Consider the following 15,760-nt stretch of genomic DNA (forward strand, 5'->3'; position numbering starts at 1 on the left):
TTATACCCATTCCTTTTCTTCTTCAGTCGCTATCATTTGCATATTGCAACAGTGTCCCCTTTTCCTGAAGAGGTCTTTCACGCTTCAAGATCACAGACTGGTTGTTTCCTGAATATGGTTGGGGCTATTCTTGAACCCCTGTGGTAGCACAGTCCAAGTAAGCTGAGTTTGTCGTCCTCTGTTAGGATTTTCCCATTCAAAGGCAAAGAGTTTCTGGCTTTCAGTTGCCACGGGAAGGCAGAAAAATGCATCCCTTCAATCTAGTACCATGAACCAAACTTGACTGTCCTTGTTCAAAAGAAATTTTTGCATCCAGTTTTCCCAGCAAGTCCCTTCCTAAGAAGGGCCTCAGCAAATTGGATAAGTATAAAAATTGATGAATTCCAATCATTTTTCCCAATTTAAATTTCAAGCATTGCAAATAAAAATGCCTTTTCCTGTTTCCATGACAACTCTCTTGGACCCACCATGATCCCTCTACCCCAGAGGGCTCACACCCGTGATTTTGAGATCTCAGCCTCTGATTGAGGCAGAACTACTAACATTCCTCCATCCTCTTTCCCTGCTCATTCAACTTCAAACAGCTCTGTCAAATACTACATGCCACACCTTTTAACACCTTCAACAGCCCTTTTAACACTTCTTTTGTCTTTCTCCAGCCTGTACTTTTCTCATACCAACACCGAAGGCTCAGTCAGGGGCCAACCTAATTCCATACCTATTCCCTCTAAGATGTTCAAACAACATATCAGTATGCAACATTTCATCCTATTTTCCTTCTCTCCTCTAAAACAACATTAACTGCTAGATAGTGTTACAGTCAATTGATCCATAAAGTGGCCATTTAGCTTATATAGTGGCCACCATAGATTACAATACTTGGTGAAAGTCCTCTTGTTTTCTGTGCCCCCATTTCTAACAATATCCATCCAGTGTGCCAATATGCATCCAAGGAGGCTTTCTTTAAAAAGTCTTTGCTTTGGATATTACCCATTTCCTTGATTTCCCATTCCCTTTTATTTATGTATTTATTACTATTCCTTATTAGTTGGTGTCCCTTGTTTCAATTTCCACGCAAACCTTTTTATTGCAGGTTTTTACTATCTTTTCCTAATCTTCTTCCTGTGGGAATAGAAATGTTGTTTTTGCAGAGTTACATTGTTTAGAAGGAGGGAATGTGGTACTGAGATATGCTTACAGTGATAAGAAAGTTTAGCAGGCGACCTAGTAAAATGCAGACAACCAGTCTCCTTAGGACAATTAGGTGAAAATCACGGTGTCAAGTCAAGTCAGATAAGTGAAGAAACATTACCACTTCAAGCAGTAAAAATGTCAAAAGAAATTTGAAATTTAGCAGGCCGGCAACTGAAGACTATGCATTGTTTGTGAAGCATCAGATAGATTGTGAACCTGGATTACCCACTCAGTGGGGAAACAGGGGAGGGTCCTGCCATCAAAAGGTATATAAACTGTGTTTTGGAACTAGTAGAGGCGCTCTCTCCTGCTTGTGGGGCGCCCGCCATTGCAATCGCGAATAAATTACTACTTCACTGAGATCCTCGCCTGAGCCTAAGTTATTGGCTACGGAGTGTTTCTCACATTCCCAAACGTCCCAGTTGCCTGGGATTAAACTCTTCCTTACACATACAAACTTTACTGTTTCAGATTCTTAGTGAGCCCTGTTCCACTCATAAATCCACAGGGCTTTGGGAGAACACCTGAAGTACTCAGCCCTCTGTCTTCCAGACAAACAATACCATCTTTTTCACAAAATTTACCTTTCAGCAGGACTGAATTTCAAGCTGAATGCCAATTTTTCTCATGCACTTTGTTAGTAAGCCCCCACCAACCAAGGAATCACTCCTACATATCCATCAGTATAGGGGTTTAAAAAGGTATTGAGGCCTAAATAAATTTACTCTCCCCCTTCTTACCAAATTCCCAGGACTCAAGCCTGAACCACCAAAGAAGTGACTCTCCATTATACCGCTTTGATGATCAGCACCCCCTTCCCCCTTAATACTTGGGACACTGACCAAACACCACCATGAATATACCAAAACTTCTAAACTTTTACTCAGATAATACTCCCACTACTTGTCACACTCAAAACATTTAAACACAAAAAATAAGATTACAAGGTGCACTGCTGGGCCTGAATTTTGGGCATCACCAGTCAACCCTTGGATAAAACAGCACTTTTTTTCGGTCTGTCACGCTTTTCATTCATCTTTGGACGCTCCCCTCGCGGAGAATACGGAACCACGGATCTGAACTCCATACACGCTTCCCAGTGATGCTGCATCTCACTCACTCAGCACAATCATGCAATCACACAGAGAGGCCCCGTGCACTTCTCAGTCATACCAAAAGAATATATCACTTAAGCAAACTTGTTTGTATCATCTCTGGCTGTGTTCCTCACGGAGTAACTCACTTTACAACAATACTTTGCCTCAAACACATACACTTATACAAATGCTTTCAACATGAGACACCCAGACATCTACAAATAATACATACAATTAGTAACACTCCAATTAATATCCCTCCAGCAGCTGCAAACATGACCCAGGTAAACTTGTCACAATTATGAGAGGCCAGCTTACCCTTCTGTTTCTTATAGTCATTAGCTGGTCTGTCCTGGCCCCCAAAACCAGGATGCAGTGGTAACCTTGGATTTGCTCTATCTACTCCCAAAAGATCACAAGTGGCTGTTCCATCGGCCACCAAATCCCCGTTGACTAGTCTATTGGTCAGCCTGTAGGGTACCCTCCTCCCTTACAGGAACTAAGCTGCAGGCCAGATGTCTCCGCGCGATTTACCAGCTGCCCCAGACACATGTACAACTTACATGCCCTTCCTGTACTGTTACACATACCATTTGTCCACAGTCCAGCAGGTCATGGTCTGCCCCCACAGAGAGCAGCTGAGGAGCAGAGTTCCTCCAGGGAATTGTACCCAGTGCGCGCTAGGACGTCCACAGCGCGGCCACTCCTGTGGGCAGGCAGAGAGCCTCATGGCTGGCTCGCCAAAATCACTTATGGAAGAAATCTGTAACTGAAAGCAAACGAGTTATAAAGTAGCTATGTGGTTTATTTTGGTGCCGGGCACATGCGGGACAGCTCCCAAAGGCATGCGCACCTTAACACGGCAACTTGCTTTGGTTATATGCAGTAAAAAGTTACATACACATGAAGTTTCCCAATATGCCTATACATATTCATAACCTATCCCCGCTTTGTATTAAAATTAGCTCCAAGGAGTCATTTCCATAAACTCCTCCCATCTGCGCCTGCGCAGTGCCTTCTGGTGGTGGTCATCGGGGATTGTGGGGATGAAGGCCGATAACTCCTCTTCATCACCACTGGTTGACCCCCTGCCTTTGTACAGACTCAGCTGCTCCTTGGCTCTTGTCCAAACCACAAGCTCGGTCTCAGGTGGTTTTTGAGACAGGTTCTCCATTTTGTCAGGAAACATCTTCTGTGAGGGGCCCCAAGACTCCTTATTTTGGCTAGTAAGAAAAGACACTCCGAAATATCTACTTCAATGCGATTAAGCAAGCCCCCATTCTTTCTTTCCTGGCTTTAATAATTATGATTGTTTTATTTAGAAATCATTAATGCGATTAAGCAAGCCCCCATTCTTTTATCCCTGGCTTCATCAGTCCCTTCATGAGCCCAGAACTGGACTCAGCTCTCCAGGTGGAGCCAACCAAATGCCAAGCAAAGGGAAAGGATCACCTCCCCCAGCCTGCTGGCAGCACTTTGCCTCATGCAGCTCGGGGTACTGACAGCCATCTTGGCAGCAAGGGCACGACGTTTACTCTCATTCCTTCACTAGACATCCAGCCAGGTCCTTTTTTGCATAGCTGTTTTCCTGCAGGCTGGCTGCAGGGATCCCAGGATAGACCTTCACTGGAAATACAACCCATCTGTGCTCCCTCCCTTCCCTTGACGTTGTTGTTGTTTCTTTTTTTGCTAGCTCAGACCATGTTGGGAAAGCATCCACCTTCAGCAAAGACTGTGTAAGCAGTGCTGCCTCTCTTTGTCATCACCCACAGGGGTGCTCCTTTGCCCCACCCCAGTGCATTTTGCCCGCGGAGGCTGCAGCGCACTGCGTTTCTTGCCTGTTCTATTTGTCAACTCTTCATACTTCCTTCCTCAGTGGAAGGGATGCCCCAGGAGGGACGTTTGAGGAGCTGAGAGGTGGCTGCAGGAAGGTAATGTTGGTTCCCTGCATCTGAGAGGACACCTGCCACTCAGGCTGCAACCGCCTTTCTGTACAGGCTGCCTACGATCGTCTCGCTCTGTGAGACTGCCAGTAGGCACAGTAGTAGGTACCTTCATCATCCTCACGTATGTCTTTGACTGACAGGGTGCAGGTATTTTTGCCTCTTTTAGAAGAGTGGTACTTGTCCTTGTAGGAATCCTTGTCGTAGGAAATCTGTGCTGTTGAGGTCACATACAGAAGCCGTTCGGGAGCCCTGGAGGGTATGTGTCGGTACCAGTGGATGTAAGCATCCTGGAAGTCATCTATGCCCTCGACTTTGCAATCGATCACTGCTGTCGAAGACGTCCTTTTGGTGAGAGATGGCTGACGCTGTTGCAGCAGCACTTGTGCTTGTCCATTGGACAGGAGAGAAAGTAATACAATGAGCACTGCCAGCCGCCTGCTCATGGTCGTATGCATGAGAGCCGCTTGCTGCTGCTCCCCACACTGCCCTCCTGAGAGGGGGAACGCGTGTGACCAGGCTGCAGCCAGGGCCAGGACCGGCAGCGGCAGCATCCCGATGGCGCTCGCTCACCTCCGGCTGGGGGAGAAAGATGCTGCCTCTGCAGCAGGGCCAGGGGGCTGAGCCTGAGGAGAGGATGTGACTCACTTGGGGGCCTTGGGGAGAGGGGCCCCAGGAAGCAGGCAGGTAATGCTGCAGGAAAGCAGCGCTGCCAAACCCTGCTGAATGGTAGCGGTCGTTTATAGTCTGGAGCAACCTACTGCTGCGTTCAGAGGAGTTGGAAGCTGCTACGCAGTACCTGGGCTCAGAGGCTTTCCCAGCTGAATAGGGGCACTCTGCTCTTGTACAGCTGTGCCAGGTGTCTGAGCTTTCCCTCTTCTGCGAGGTGCGACTGATACGTCAGTGCTACATGTGCGGTAAGGTTTTTCTTCTTCCTTTTCTCTCTCTCTCCTGCCATACCTGGGGAAATCCCCTTTTTGTTGCTGAAGTGAAATGACTTCTCTGCTGGTGCCAGCCACAGAGAGCATCTGGAGAGCCTGCACCAGCCCTGCAGCGCCTTTGATGTCCCGCTGCCTGAGAAGTGTGCTCGATGGGCTTGGGGCTGATGGGGAGGCAGGGTGGGCACGTTTCTTGAGGTTTTGGGCATTTCAGGGTATGGTCCAGGAAGCGGAGCACATCTTTGTGCAGGCTGCCTATGGCTCTCTGCTGCTGTGCATCCCACCTGGCGCAGTAGTAGGTACCAGCATCTCGCAGGGTGACTTTGGTCACCGTCAGGGTGCAGAGAGATTTGCCCACGTCCTTCTCAATGCTGAATTTCCCCTCATCTTCCCGGTTCGCAAGGAAGAGCGTGGATGCCATGTAGGCAACGCGCTCGGGAGCTGCCCCAGGCCTCGTGCGGTACCAGTGAATGAAAGCTTTGTCAAAGTCAGGGACGGAGACGTGGCAGGTGATGAGCACCGTTTTGCTTTCGGGCTTGGTGACGGATACCGGGCTTTGCTGCAAGGCTCGTGCAGGACTGCCTGTAGGAAAGCAAGAGGGAAATGAGGAATGCAAGGCTGAAGCAGCAGCAGAGCTTCGCCCGGGACGTGCAGGCAGTGGGGTGAGCAGGGCACGTACAAGAGAAAGCAGCTGCCAGGACGAAAGATCTCAGCAGCCACATGGTCGCTGACCTCCGTAGGGCTTCCATGCGGGGACAGGCTCGGAGCCAGCTTCGAGCACTGGCCAAGCGGATCTGAGCAGGAAAAACCACTTGTCTTGTTGACGTGCAATGAGGCTGTGCCAGCTGCAGGTGGGCCAAAAAGTATGTGGGGGTGTCGTGGTTTAACCCGGCCGGCAGCTAAACACCACGCAGCCGTTCGCTCACCCTCCCCCCTCCCTCTCTGGGACGGGGGAGAGAAATGGAGAGTGAAGCCCGTGAGTTGAGATAAAGACAGTTTAATAAGACAGGAAAATAATAATAACAAAATAATAATAACAATAATAACAATAATAATAATATGGTGATAATAGGGAAATAATAATAATATGTACAAACAAGTGATGCACAATGCAATTGCTCACCACTCGCTGACCGATGCCCAGCCTAACCCCGAGCAGTCCGGCCCCCCTTCCCCCGGCTAGCCACCCCTATATATTGTTTAGCATGACGTCAGATGGTATGGAATACCCCTTTGGCTAGTTTGGGTCACCTGTCCGGGGTCTGTCCCCTCCCAGCTCTTACTGCACCCCCAGCCTGCCCGTTGGCAGGACAGAGCAAAAGGCTGAGATGTCCTTGGCTTAGTATAAGCACTGCTCTGCAACAATTAAAGCATCGGGGTGTTATCAGCACTCTTCTCATCCTAAGCCAAAACACAGCATTCCACCAGCTACTAGGAAGAAAATTAATTCTGTGCTAACTGAAACCAGGACATCTATCCACCCCTTATTCCATACCATTTATGTCATGCTCAGGTTACACTCTTTTCCATACATTCTAATTAGTCACCTATAGTAATCATGGTAGTGATAACATACAGTGTAATATACTAATTAACATGGTACAATTCAGTTTATGGGCTATTCTCACCCAGTATTAAATCTCCTTGAGGTACACACCGGACCTCTCCGTTCTTTTGCATCACCCACCAAGTGTATCCAGGTCCCTGAGCGAAAACAATTCCACGAATAGGTTTGCCTTTTCCTGAGGCAGGAGTAGCCCAGACTGTTTTACCCAGCATATTTTTTACATGCACTACAGGAACCTTATCCCCATCTACAGTACGTAACAGGTTTGATTGGGCAGGTCCAGCTCGGTTGGTAGATCCCCTAGTATTGACTAACCAGGTGGCCTTTGCCAAATGCGTATCCCAGTTTTTGAACGTCCCAGCGCCCATTGCTTTCAAGGTAGTCTTTAACAGGCCATTGTATCGTTCAACTTTCCCGGAGGCTGGTGCATGATAGGGGATGTGATACACCCATTCAATACCATGTTCTTTGGCCCAAGTGTCTATAAGGTTGTTTCGGAAGTGAGTCCCATTGTCTGATTCTATTCTTTCTGGGGTGCCATGTCGCCATAGGACTTGCTTTTCAAGGCCCAGGATGGTGTTCCGGGCGGTGGCATGAGGCACAGGATATGTTTCCAGCCATCCAGTGGTTGCTTCCACCATTGTAAGTACGTGGCGCTTGCCATTGCGAGTTTGAGGGAGTGTGATGTAATCAATCTGCCAGGCCTCTCCATATTTATATTTCAGCCATCGTCCTCCATACCAAAGAGGCTTTGACCGTTTGGCTTGCTTGATTGCAGCACATGTTTTACAGTCATGAATAACCTGTGCTATAGCGTCCATGGTCAAGTCCACCCCTCGATCACGAGCCCATCTGTATGTTGCATCTCTACCTTGATGGCCTGAGGTGTCATGGGCCCATCGGGCTATAAATAATTCACCTTTATGCTGCCAATCCAGGTCCACCTGAGCTACTTCAATCTTAGCAGCCTGATCCACCTGCTGGTTGTTTTGATGTTCTTCAGTAGCCCGATTCTTGGGCACATGAGCATCTACGTGGCGTACTTTCACAGCCAGGTTCTCTACCCGAGCAGCAATATCTTGCCACAATGCAGCAGCCCAGATGGGTTTGCCCCTGCGCTGCCAGTTGTTTTGCTTCCATTGCTGTAACCATCCCCACAGGGCATTTGCTACCATCCATGAATCGGTGTAGAGATAGAGAACTGGCCATTTTTCTCGTTCAGCAATGTCTAAAGCCAGCTGAATGGCTTTCACTTCTGCAAACTGACTCGATTCACCTTCTCCCTCAGCAGCTTCTGCAACTCGTCGCGTAGGACTCCATACAGCAGCCTTCCATCTCCGATGCTTCCCCACAATACGACAGGACCCATCAGTGAACAGGGCATATTTCTTTTCATTCTCTGGCAACTGGTTGTACAGTGGGGCTTCTTCAGCACGACCCACCTCCTCCTCTGATGATATCCCAAAGTATTTGCCTTCTGGCCAGTCCATGATCACTTCCAATATTCCTGGGCGACTGGGGTTTCCTATTCGAGCCCGCTGAGTAATCAGTGCAACCCACTTGCTCCATGTAGCATCAGTTGCATGATGCGTAGAGGGGACCCTTCCCTTGAACATCCAGCCTAGTACTGGCAATCGGGGTGCTAGGAGGAGTTGCGCTTCAGTACCGACCACCTCCGAAGCAGATCGAACTCCTTCATATGCTGCCAATATCTCCTTTTCAGTTGGAGTATAGCGGGCCTCAGATCCTCTGTATCCCCGACTCCAAAACCCCAGGGGCCGACCTCGAGTTTCCCCAGGTTCTTTCTGCCAGAGGCTCCAGGTGGGGCCGTTCTCCCCGGCTGCAGTGTAGAGCACATTCTTTACATCTGGTCCTGTTCGAACTGGCCCAAGGGCTACTGCATGGACTATTTCCTGCTTGATTTGTTCAAAGGCTTGTCGTTGTTCAGGGCCCCACTCAAACTCATTCTTCTTACGGGTTACTTGGTAGAGTGGGTTTACAATCAGACTGTAATTTGGGATGTGCATTCTCCAAAACCCCACAACACCTAGGAAAGTCTGTGTTTCTTTTTTGTTAGTTGGTGGAGACATAGCTGTTATTTTGTTGATCACATCCATTGGGATTTGACGACGTCCATCTTGCCATTTTATTCCTAAAAACTGGATCTCTCGTGCAGGTCCTTTGACTTTATTTTGTTTTATGGCAAAACCGGCTTTCAGAAGGATTTGGACTATCTTCTTCCCTTTCTCGAAAACTTCCTCTGCTGTGTCACCCCACACAATAATGTCATCGATGTACTGCAGGTGTTCAGGAGCTTCCCCCTGCTCTAGCGCAGACTGGATCAGCCCATGGCAAATGGTAGGGCTGTGTTTCCACCCCTGGGGCAGCCTATTCCAAGTATATTGGACTCCCCTCCAAGTGAAGGCAAATTGTGGCCTGCACTCTGCTGCTAGAGGGATGGAGAAAAATGCATTAGCGATATCAATTGTGGCGTACCACTTGGCTGCCTTCGATTCAAGTTCATACTGAAGTTCCAGCATGTCTGGCACTGCAGCACTCAGTGGTGGCGTGACTTCGTTCAGGCCGCGATAGTCCACTGTTAGTCTCCACTCGCCATTAGACTTTCTCACTGGCCATATGGGACTATTGAAAGGTGAATGGGTCTTGCTGATCACTCCTTGGCTCTCCAATTGACGAATTAGCTTATGGATGGGGATCAGGGAGTCTCGGTTAGTGCGATATTGCCGCCGGTGCACAGTTGTGGTAGCGATTGGCACTTGCTGTTCTTCGACCCTCAGCAACCCCACAACAGAGGGGTCCTCTGAGAGACCAGGCAAGGTAGATAATTGTTTAATGCCCTCTGTCTCTAAGGCAGCTATACCAAAAGCCCACCGGAACCCTTTTGGGTCCTTGCAATATCCTCTTCTAAGATAGTCTATGCCAAGGATACATGGAGCATCCGGGCCAGTCACAATGCGGTGCTTTTCCCACTCATTCCCAGTCAGACTCACTTCAGCCTCCAATACAGTCAACTGCTGAGATCCTCCTGTCACTCCACAAATATAGATGGGCTCTGGTCCTTTATAGCTCGATGGCATTATAGTACATTGTGCACCGGTGTCTACTAAAGCCTTATACTTCTGTGCGCGTGATGTGCCAGGCCATCGAATCCACACAGTCCAATAAACTCGATTGTCCCTTTCCTCCCCCTGGCTGGAGGCAGGGCCCCCCTAATCCTGGTCAGAATCTTCTTCATTTCTGTGTTTGAAGGACTGTCTGCTGGAAGTTGGAGCAGCAAACTTTTCGGAGAATCCCTTTTTCCTGATTGTTTTCTTTTGCAACTCACGTACCCGTGCCTCTAGGGTCGCGGTAGATTTTCCATCCCATTTTCTCATGTCCTCTCCATGGTCTCGTAAGTAAAACCACAGGGTGGCACGGGGTGAGTACCCACCATATCGTCTTCCTTGTGTGGGTGAACGCCTACCTCTGACAGCTGAGACACTGCTTTGTACAGGTGCGGAGGAGAATAATCTCTCTTCAAGTTGGTGAAACTTTTCAGAAAGTGTTTTCTCCCAGGTGTTCTCTTTTGGTCGGTGGACACTGGTTGGTTCAGGTGGGGAGGACAATAGATTCTCTTCAAGTTGGTGAACCTTTTCAGAAAGTTTCTCCACAGCTGAGACGCAGGCCTGTAAGGAAGAGGAGAGACTTTCTTCGTACTGCCGGAGTTGTTTAGCCGCTTCATCTACTGTGGGTTCCTCATCCTCTTTCCAGGCCATTATTGCCAATGAGCTGGCATATGATGATGGTGCACTCCGTACAAACTTCCGCCACATGGGTCGTGTACACTTGACTTCATCTGGATCTTTGGATGTTTGTCTCTGGTCTGGATCCTCATAAATCACTTCCCGTACGGCTAATTCCCTCAGGTACTGGATTCCCTTCTCCATAGTGGTCCACTTGCCTGGTAGACATAAAAGTTCTTCCTTGAAGGGATACCTTTCCCTCACAGCTGAGAGGAGACGCCTCCAGAGGCTGGTGGATTGTGCTCCATCTGCAATTGCTTTGTCAATGCCGGCGTCTCGAGCAAGGGATCCCAGCCGCTTGGCTTCCCTGCCGTCTAATTCCACACAATTGGCTCCAGAGTCCCAGCACCGGAGCAGCCAGGTAACAAGCTGCTCACCTATACAGCGACCAAAATCTTTTCGCACATCTCGTAGCTCGCGCTCGTTTAGGCTTCGGGTAGTTACTGTTGCTTTTTCGGCATCCTCATCTTCCTCCTCCTGAATCCTTGATGGCCCAGCGTCGTCGTCATCTTCGTCATCTCTATACCTAGTTTTGGCAGAAGCCTTACCTGGGTTGGCAGAAGACTCTCTGCGTTCTAAACGACCTGAATCTCTATACCATTTTTTCACCTTCTCTACAGGGGCAGCTTGCACTGCTACTGCTCGTTTCTCTGACTTTGTTACAGAGTCTGCTACAGGGGTTGGAATACCCTCTGCAGGGGCAGCTTGCACTGCTACTGCTCGTTTCTCTGACCCCGTTACAGGGATTGGAATACCCTCTGCAGGGTCAACTTGCACTGCTACAGCTCGTTTCTCTGACACGGCCACAGGAGCTGGAGTGGCTGCAGGAGCTGGAGCAGTTGCAGGAACTGGAGCTGTAGCGGCTACAGGAGCTGGAGCTGGAGCTGGAGCAGTTGCAGGAGCTGGGACTGGAGCAGCAGTAGGAGCTGGAGCTGGAGCGGCTTCAGGAGCTGGAGCTGGAGCGGCTTCAGGAGCTGGGGCTGGAGCGGCTGCAGGAGCTGGAGCTGGAGCGGCTGCAGGAGCTGGAGCTGGAGCGGCTTCAGGAGCTGGAGCTGGAGCGGCTGCAGGAGCTGGGACTGGAGCGGCTGCAGGAGCTGGGACTGGAGCGGCTGCAGGAGCTGGAGCGGCTGCAGGAGCTGGGACTGGAGCGGCTGCAGGAGCTGGGACTGGAGCAGCTGCAGGAGCTGGAGCTGGAGCTGGAGCAGCTGCAGGAAGCGGATCTGGAGTGGCTGCAGGAGCTGGGGCTGGAGCGGCTGCAGAATCCACCGTAGGGGTCACAGTGGCCATTGGATCTGTCACAGGGCTTGGAGTGGCCGCAGGGTCTGTCACTAAGTTGATAGCAGTATCAATGGCAGCTCGATAGGCATGAGCCAGGCCCCAGCACGTTACAATGATTTGTGTTACTTTGGAACTGCCAGAATCATGACACCTTTTTTTCAAGCATTCTGCCAGTTTTTGAGGATTTTGCCATTGTTCAGGGGTGAATTTCCAACACACTGGGGGTGCCAACTGCTCTAGATGCCTGCCCATATCCGCCCATACTCCCTGCCACCCACAACTATCCTGCCTCCGGGCAGATCTCCAGATGAGCTCCCCAAGTAGTTGTTTAACTTTAAGCAGAATCTGAAGTGCATTCATGAGGCAGAACAACAAGACTATGGTATTCTGAGTATTCCAGAAATATTCAATATCTTGGAGAGCTATTTTGACAAGCTCAGGGGATAAGAGGGTGGTGAAGGAGGAAGGCAGAGTGATCCAGGAGGATACAGGGGGGGTGAAGGAGAAAGGGAGAGTAAGCAAGTAAGGAAAAATATCCTCCCCTTTCCCCTCCACAGATTGACTCCCTAATGAAAAAAAACAATAGGTATAATTGCTAATAGTTTCCAAGATACAGTTTCCAAAGTACAGAGTCGACGATGTTACTGAATACAAATAACAAGTTAGAGTCATGACCACATATTTCATCGTCTCATAAGCCATTGCTACAACACACAGTACCATAATGATCTGAAACCAGGGCCCGGAGAGGATAAACAACACGACAGAGAGCAAATACGGAAAATAATGTACTATAATATTCAATTTGGAAAACAGGCGCAGCAGAGTTGAGATTAAAGCAATCAGCATTATGACAAGTGACTATTAAGCAGGTCTAATCCTTACACCAATTTTAGTTTAACACACTCTGGTCAGATCTGCCGTTATCTCAACCTTTCGTGCCCCACGTTGGGCGCCAAAAAGACTGTCGTGGTTTAACCCGGCCGGCAGCTAAACACCACGCAGCCGTTCGCTCACCCTCCCCCCTCCCTCTCTGGGACGGGGGAGAGAAATGGAAAGTGAAGCCCGTGAGTTGAGATAAAGACAGTTTAATAAGACAGGAAAATAATAATAACAAAATAATAATAACAATAATAACAATAATAATAATATGGTGATAATAGGGAAATAATAATAATATGTACAAACAAGTGATGCACAATGCAATTGCTCACCACTCGCTGACCGATGCCCAGCCTAACCCCGAGCAGTCCGGCCCCCCTTCCCCCGGCTAGCCACCCCTATATATTGTTTAGCATGACGTCAGATGGTATGGAATACCCCTTTGGCTAGTTTGGGTCACCTGTCCGGGGTCTGTCCCCTCCCAGCTCTTACTGCACCCCCAGCCTGCCCGTTGGCAGGACAGAGCAAAAGGCTGAGATGTCCTTGGCTTAGTATAAGCACTGCTCTGCAACAATTAAAGCATCGGGGTGTTATCAGCACTCTTCTCATCCTAAGCCAAAACACAGCATTCCACCAGCTACTAGGAAGAAAATTAATTCTGTGCTAACTGAAACCAGGACAGGGGGCCTTTCTTTGCCACGTCTTCCACCCTCGGGAGTCCCTGCAGGTGTGCCCAGCCAGGCCAGCAGGAGCCTGCAGCCAGGTGAGGTTTGCAGCCCTCACCCGCCTGTGGTGGGGAGCACAGCCTGGGTTGTGTGCCGGCTGCCTGAGGGTTTTCTACGGCTGTGCTCTCCCAGTAAGCACAGTAATAGGTGGCTTCCTGCTCCTTTGTGACTCTTTTTATTGTGAGAGTACAGATGGGCTCCGTCTTCTTCTTCTCGGCCCCAAAAGTTTCCCTGTAGGACTGGTCGTAGTACGCAGCCGCCTCTTTCTGCACATACAGAAGGTGCTGTGGGGCTTCCCCGGGTTTCTGCTGGTACCAGTGGATGTAGGCATTGGGAAAGTCTGACCCCGAGAAGTGGCAGTCGATCCGCGCAGTGCTGTATGCCACTCTGCGCACGGAAGGTTTTGGCTGCCGGAGGATTTGCGCGGCTCCATCTGCAAGGGAAAGCAGAGGAACAGCACTGCAGTGACAGCAGGAGCGACCCCCGGGGGCTCCCTGACCCCGCAGCTTGCACCTACGACTTACAGGAGCAAAGGGCTGCAGCAGCCAGAAGCACCTGCAGCAGCAGCATGCGTGTTGCACGACGTGGAGTCTGCCTCCGTGACCTGGCCTGGGCAGAGTGCGTCCGTCCCTGGTCCCTGGCGAGAGGGAGGGAGGGAGCAGGCGCTGGAGGGGCAGAAAGGAGTGGCTCAGGCACCTGGCACCCAATGGCAGCTCCTCTGCGTGGCTCCAGCTCCTGGGGGCCAGGGGTCTCCTTGCTCCTGGGAACCTCCCTGCAAGTGCTGGTGCCCTGCAGGTGGATGCAACTGCCTGTCGCAGCTACCCGAATTCAGCCCGGTGTGAGCAGCCACAGCTTGGCTTTACGGCAGCTGCCTCGTGGCCAGCTGAACGCACTGTAGCACGGTCACAGGTGGGTTGCTGCAGCAGCTCCTTGCCCACTCTTATGGATTTATGCCTCACTTTTAGCCTGGGTTCCTCTTGCTTCATCTCCACCTGGGTATATCTTTGCTTGTTGGAGGGAGAGATGAGATAAGAGAGCTTCCACCTGAAATCCCTCTTCCTGTGGTGGTGGGGGTAGGAAGAGTAGTTTCCCCATGCTGCAAATGATGTGGCAATGCTTTCAAACTGTTACTGAAAGCTGCAGTAATTTAAAAGTCAGAAATATGCAGCAAAAGCATGCTCAGCCCTCAAATAAGCCTTCTGGTCCCTGGCCCTACCCCTGCCATTTCCCACATCCCTGAGAAAGTGGCCTTTCTCTCTACCCATCAGGGGCAGCTGTCTTTGTACTTAGCCACCTCCCACGGTCCGGGTGCCACACTAGAACTGAGCACCTGGGATATGTGTCTAGCTCACTAGCTTAAACAGAAATGCTTTCTAGTCGTGACATCTTCTGGACATCGGTAGCAATACACTCACATTCCTATTTTTAGTTTCCTCTTTATATTTATAAACATCTGTCTATGTCTTGTGCTTATTTAGTATCTAATTTTCTCATCAAGCAGTGTTTGATTCCCAAATCTGATGCTGCACATGGGCCTACGAATTTTTCTATCATCTGGCATTTATCAGGCAAGCCCAAATCTCATGATTACACATTCAATACCAAGATCTGAACACGTGCTGATGAGCAACCCTCTGCCCGGCTTGACGCCATCTCCACTGCTTCCCCATTAAGAATGTCTCAAGAATAGGCTTTATAATGACAGTTTCCTGATGCTGATGCTGCCACATTCCTTTCTTGAAGTACAAACCAGTTGCTTACTCAACACGTAATTTTCCCAACCCTATCAAGTAAGTCTCCCAATTTATGCCCCTAGATCGATGGGACTTTCTCACTCCAAGTCAGAGGGAGTCTTCCCCCTCATCTCAGTGGGATTTTGAAAGCACTCAAGCTTTCAAGGGAAATTTTTCTTTCAGTTTTCTGTGTCAAACCACGGGCTTTGAAAAGCTCCAGGACATCATGCTGAGTTATTTCCAGGAACAGCGGCATGGAAGATTTCCCCTGTCCAGCAAAGACATCCTTACAACCAGTTCCCTGCTTGAGTAAACCAGTTTCCTCACTTGAGTAAAATCAGGGGAAGAGGAGGTGCTGAGGTTGAGTTAGGCATTTGCCCTTCACTGTTCCCTTTGCACGTGCCACTTGCTGCGTTGAAATCCCCAGCTTTTGGCAGCTGCCCCCTCCAAGGAGTGGCTCAGCGCCGAGCCAGTCCCGGCTGTGCAGAGCCTGCGTGTTGAGGCCGGGCGGCTCATCCACGCTGGGGGAAGTGAGTTGGGATCTTTCAAATCGTTTGTGGTTGAGCCTCCGAGGGAGTATTGGTCGAGGTGATCGCTGGG

At 49.7% G+C, this 15,760-nt stretch overlaps 2 protein-coding genes and 1 long non-coding RNA gene across 5 annotated transcripts in view; 1 reads left to right on the forward strand and 2 right to left on the reverse strand.

Moving 5' to 3' along the window:
- TARP (TCR gamma alternate reading frame protein) overlaps window positions 1-15,760 on the reverse strand; it is a 62,158-nt gene that overhangs the window by 30,226 nt on the left and 16,172 nt on the right. The window contains exon 1 of one of the 2 annotated variants that reach the window (XM_072033094.1): window positions 4,313-4,917. Within the exon in view, the coding sequence (XP_071889195.1) occupies window positions 4,313-4,788 (476 nt within the window). The 5' untranslated portion in view covers window positions 4,789-4,917. 2 annotated transcript variants of the gene reach the window in all.
- Window positions 1-15,760, forward strand: part of LOC106020193 (uncharacterized) — a 31,859-nt gene that overhangs the window by 7,582 nt on the left and 8,517 nt on the right. The window contains exon 1 of one of the 2 annotated variants that reach the window (XR_005263415.2): window positions 4,919-5,151. The exons of the other annotated variant lie outside the window; for it this stretch is intronic. This is a non-coding gene — a long non-coding RNA (uncharacterized lncRNA). Of the gene's footprint in view, window positions 1-4,918; window positions 5,152-15,760 lie in introns of those variants that run through there. 2 annotated transcript variants of the gene reach the window in all.
- LOC140001546 (uncharacterized) lies at window positions 5,614-9,848 on the reverse strand. Its single transcript, XM_072033293.1, has 2 exons — window positions 5,852-9,848; window positions 5,614-5,754 (listed from the first exon to the last, which is right to left on the reverse strand). The coding sequence occupies exon 1, from the start codon at window positions 9,835-9,837 to the stop codon at window positions 6,784-6,786; it is 3,054 nt and encodes a 1,017-aa protein (XP_071889394.1). The 5' UTR covers window positions 9,838-9,848; the 3' UTR covers window positions 5,614-5,754; window positions 5,852-6,783.

Source organism: Anas platyrhynchos, chromosome 2, assembly GCF_047663525.1.
Source record: "Anas platyrhynchos isolate ZD024472 breed Pekin duck chromosome 2, IASCAAS_PekinDuck_T2T, whole genome shotgun sequence".
NCBI classification, from domain to species: Eukaryota; Metazoa; Chordata; class Aves; order Anseriformes; family Anatidae; genus Anas; species Anas platyrhynchos.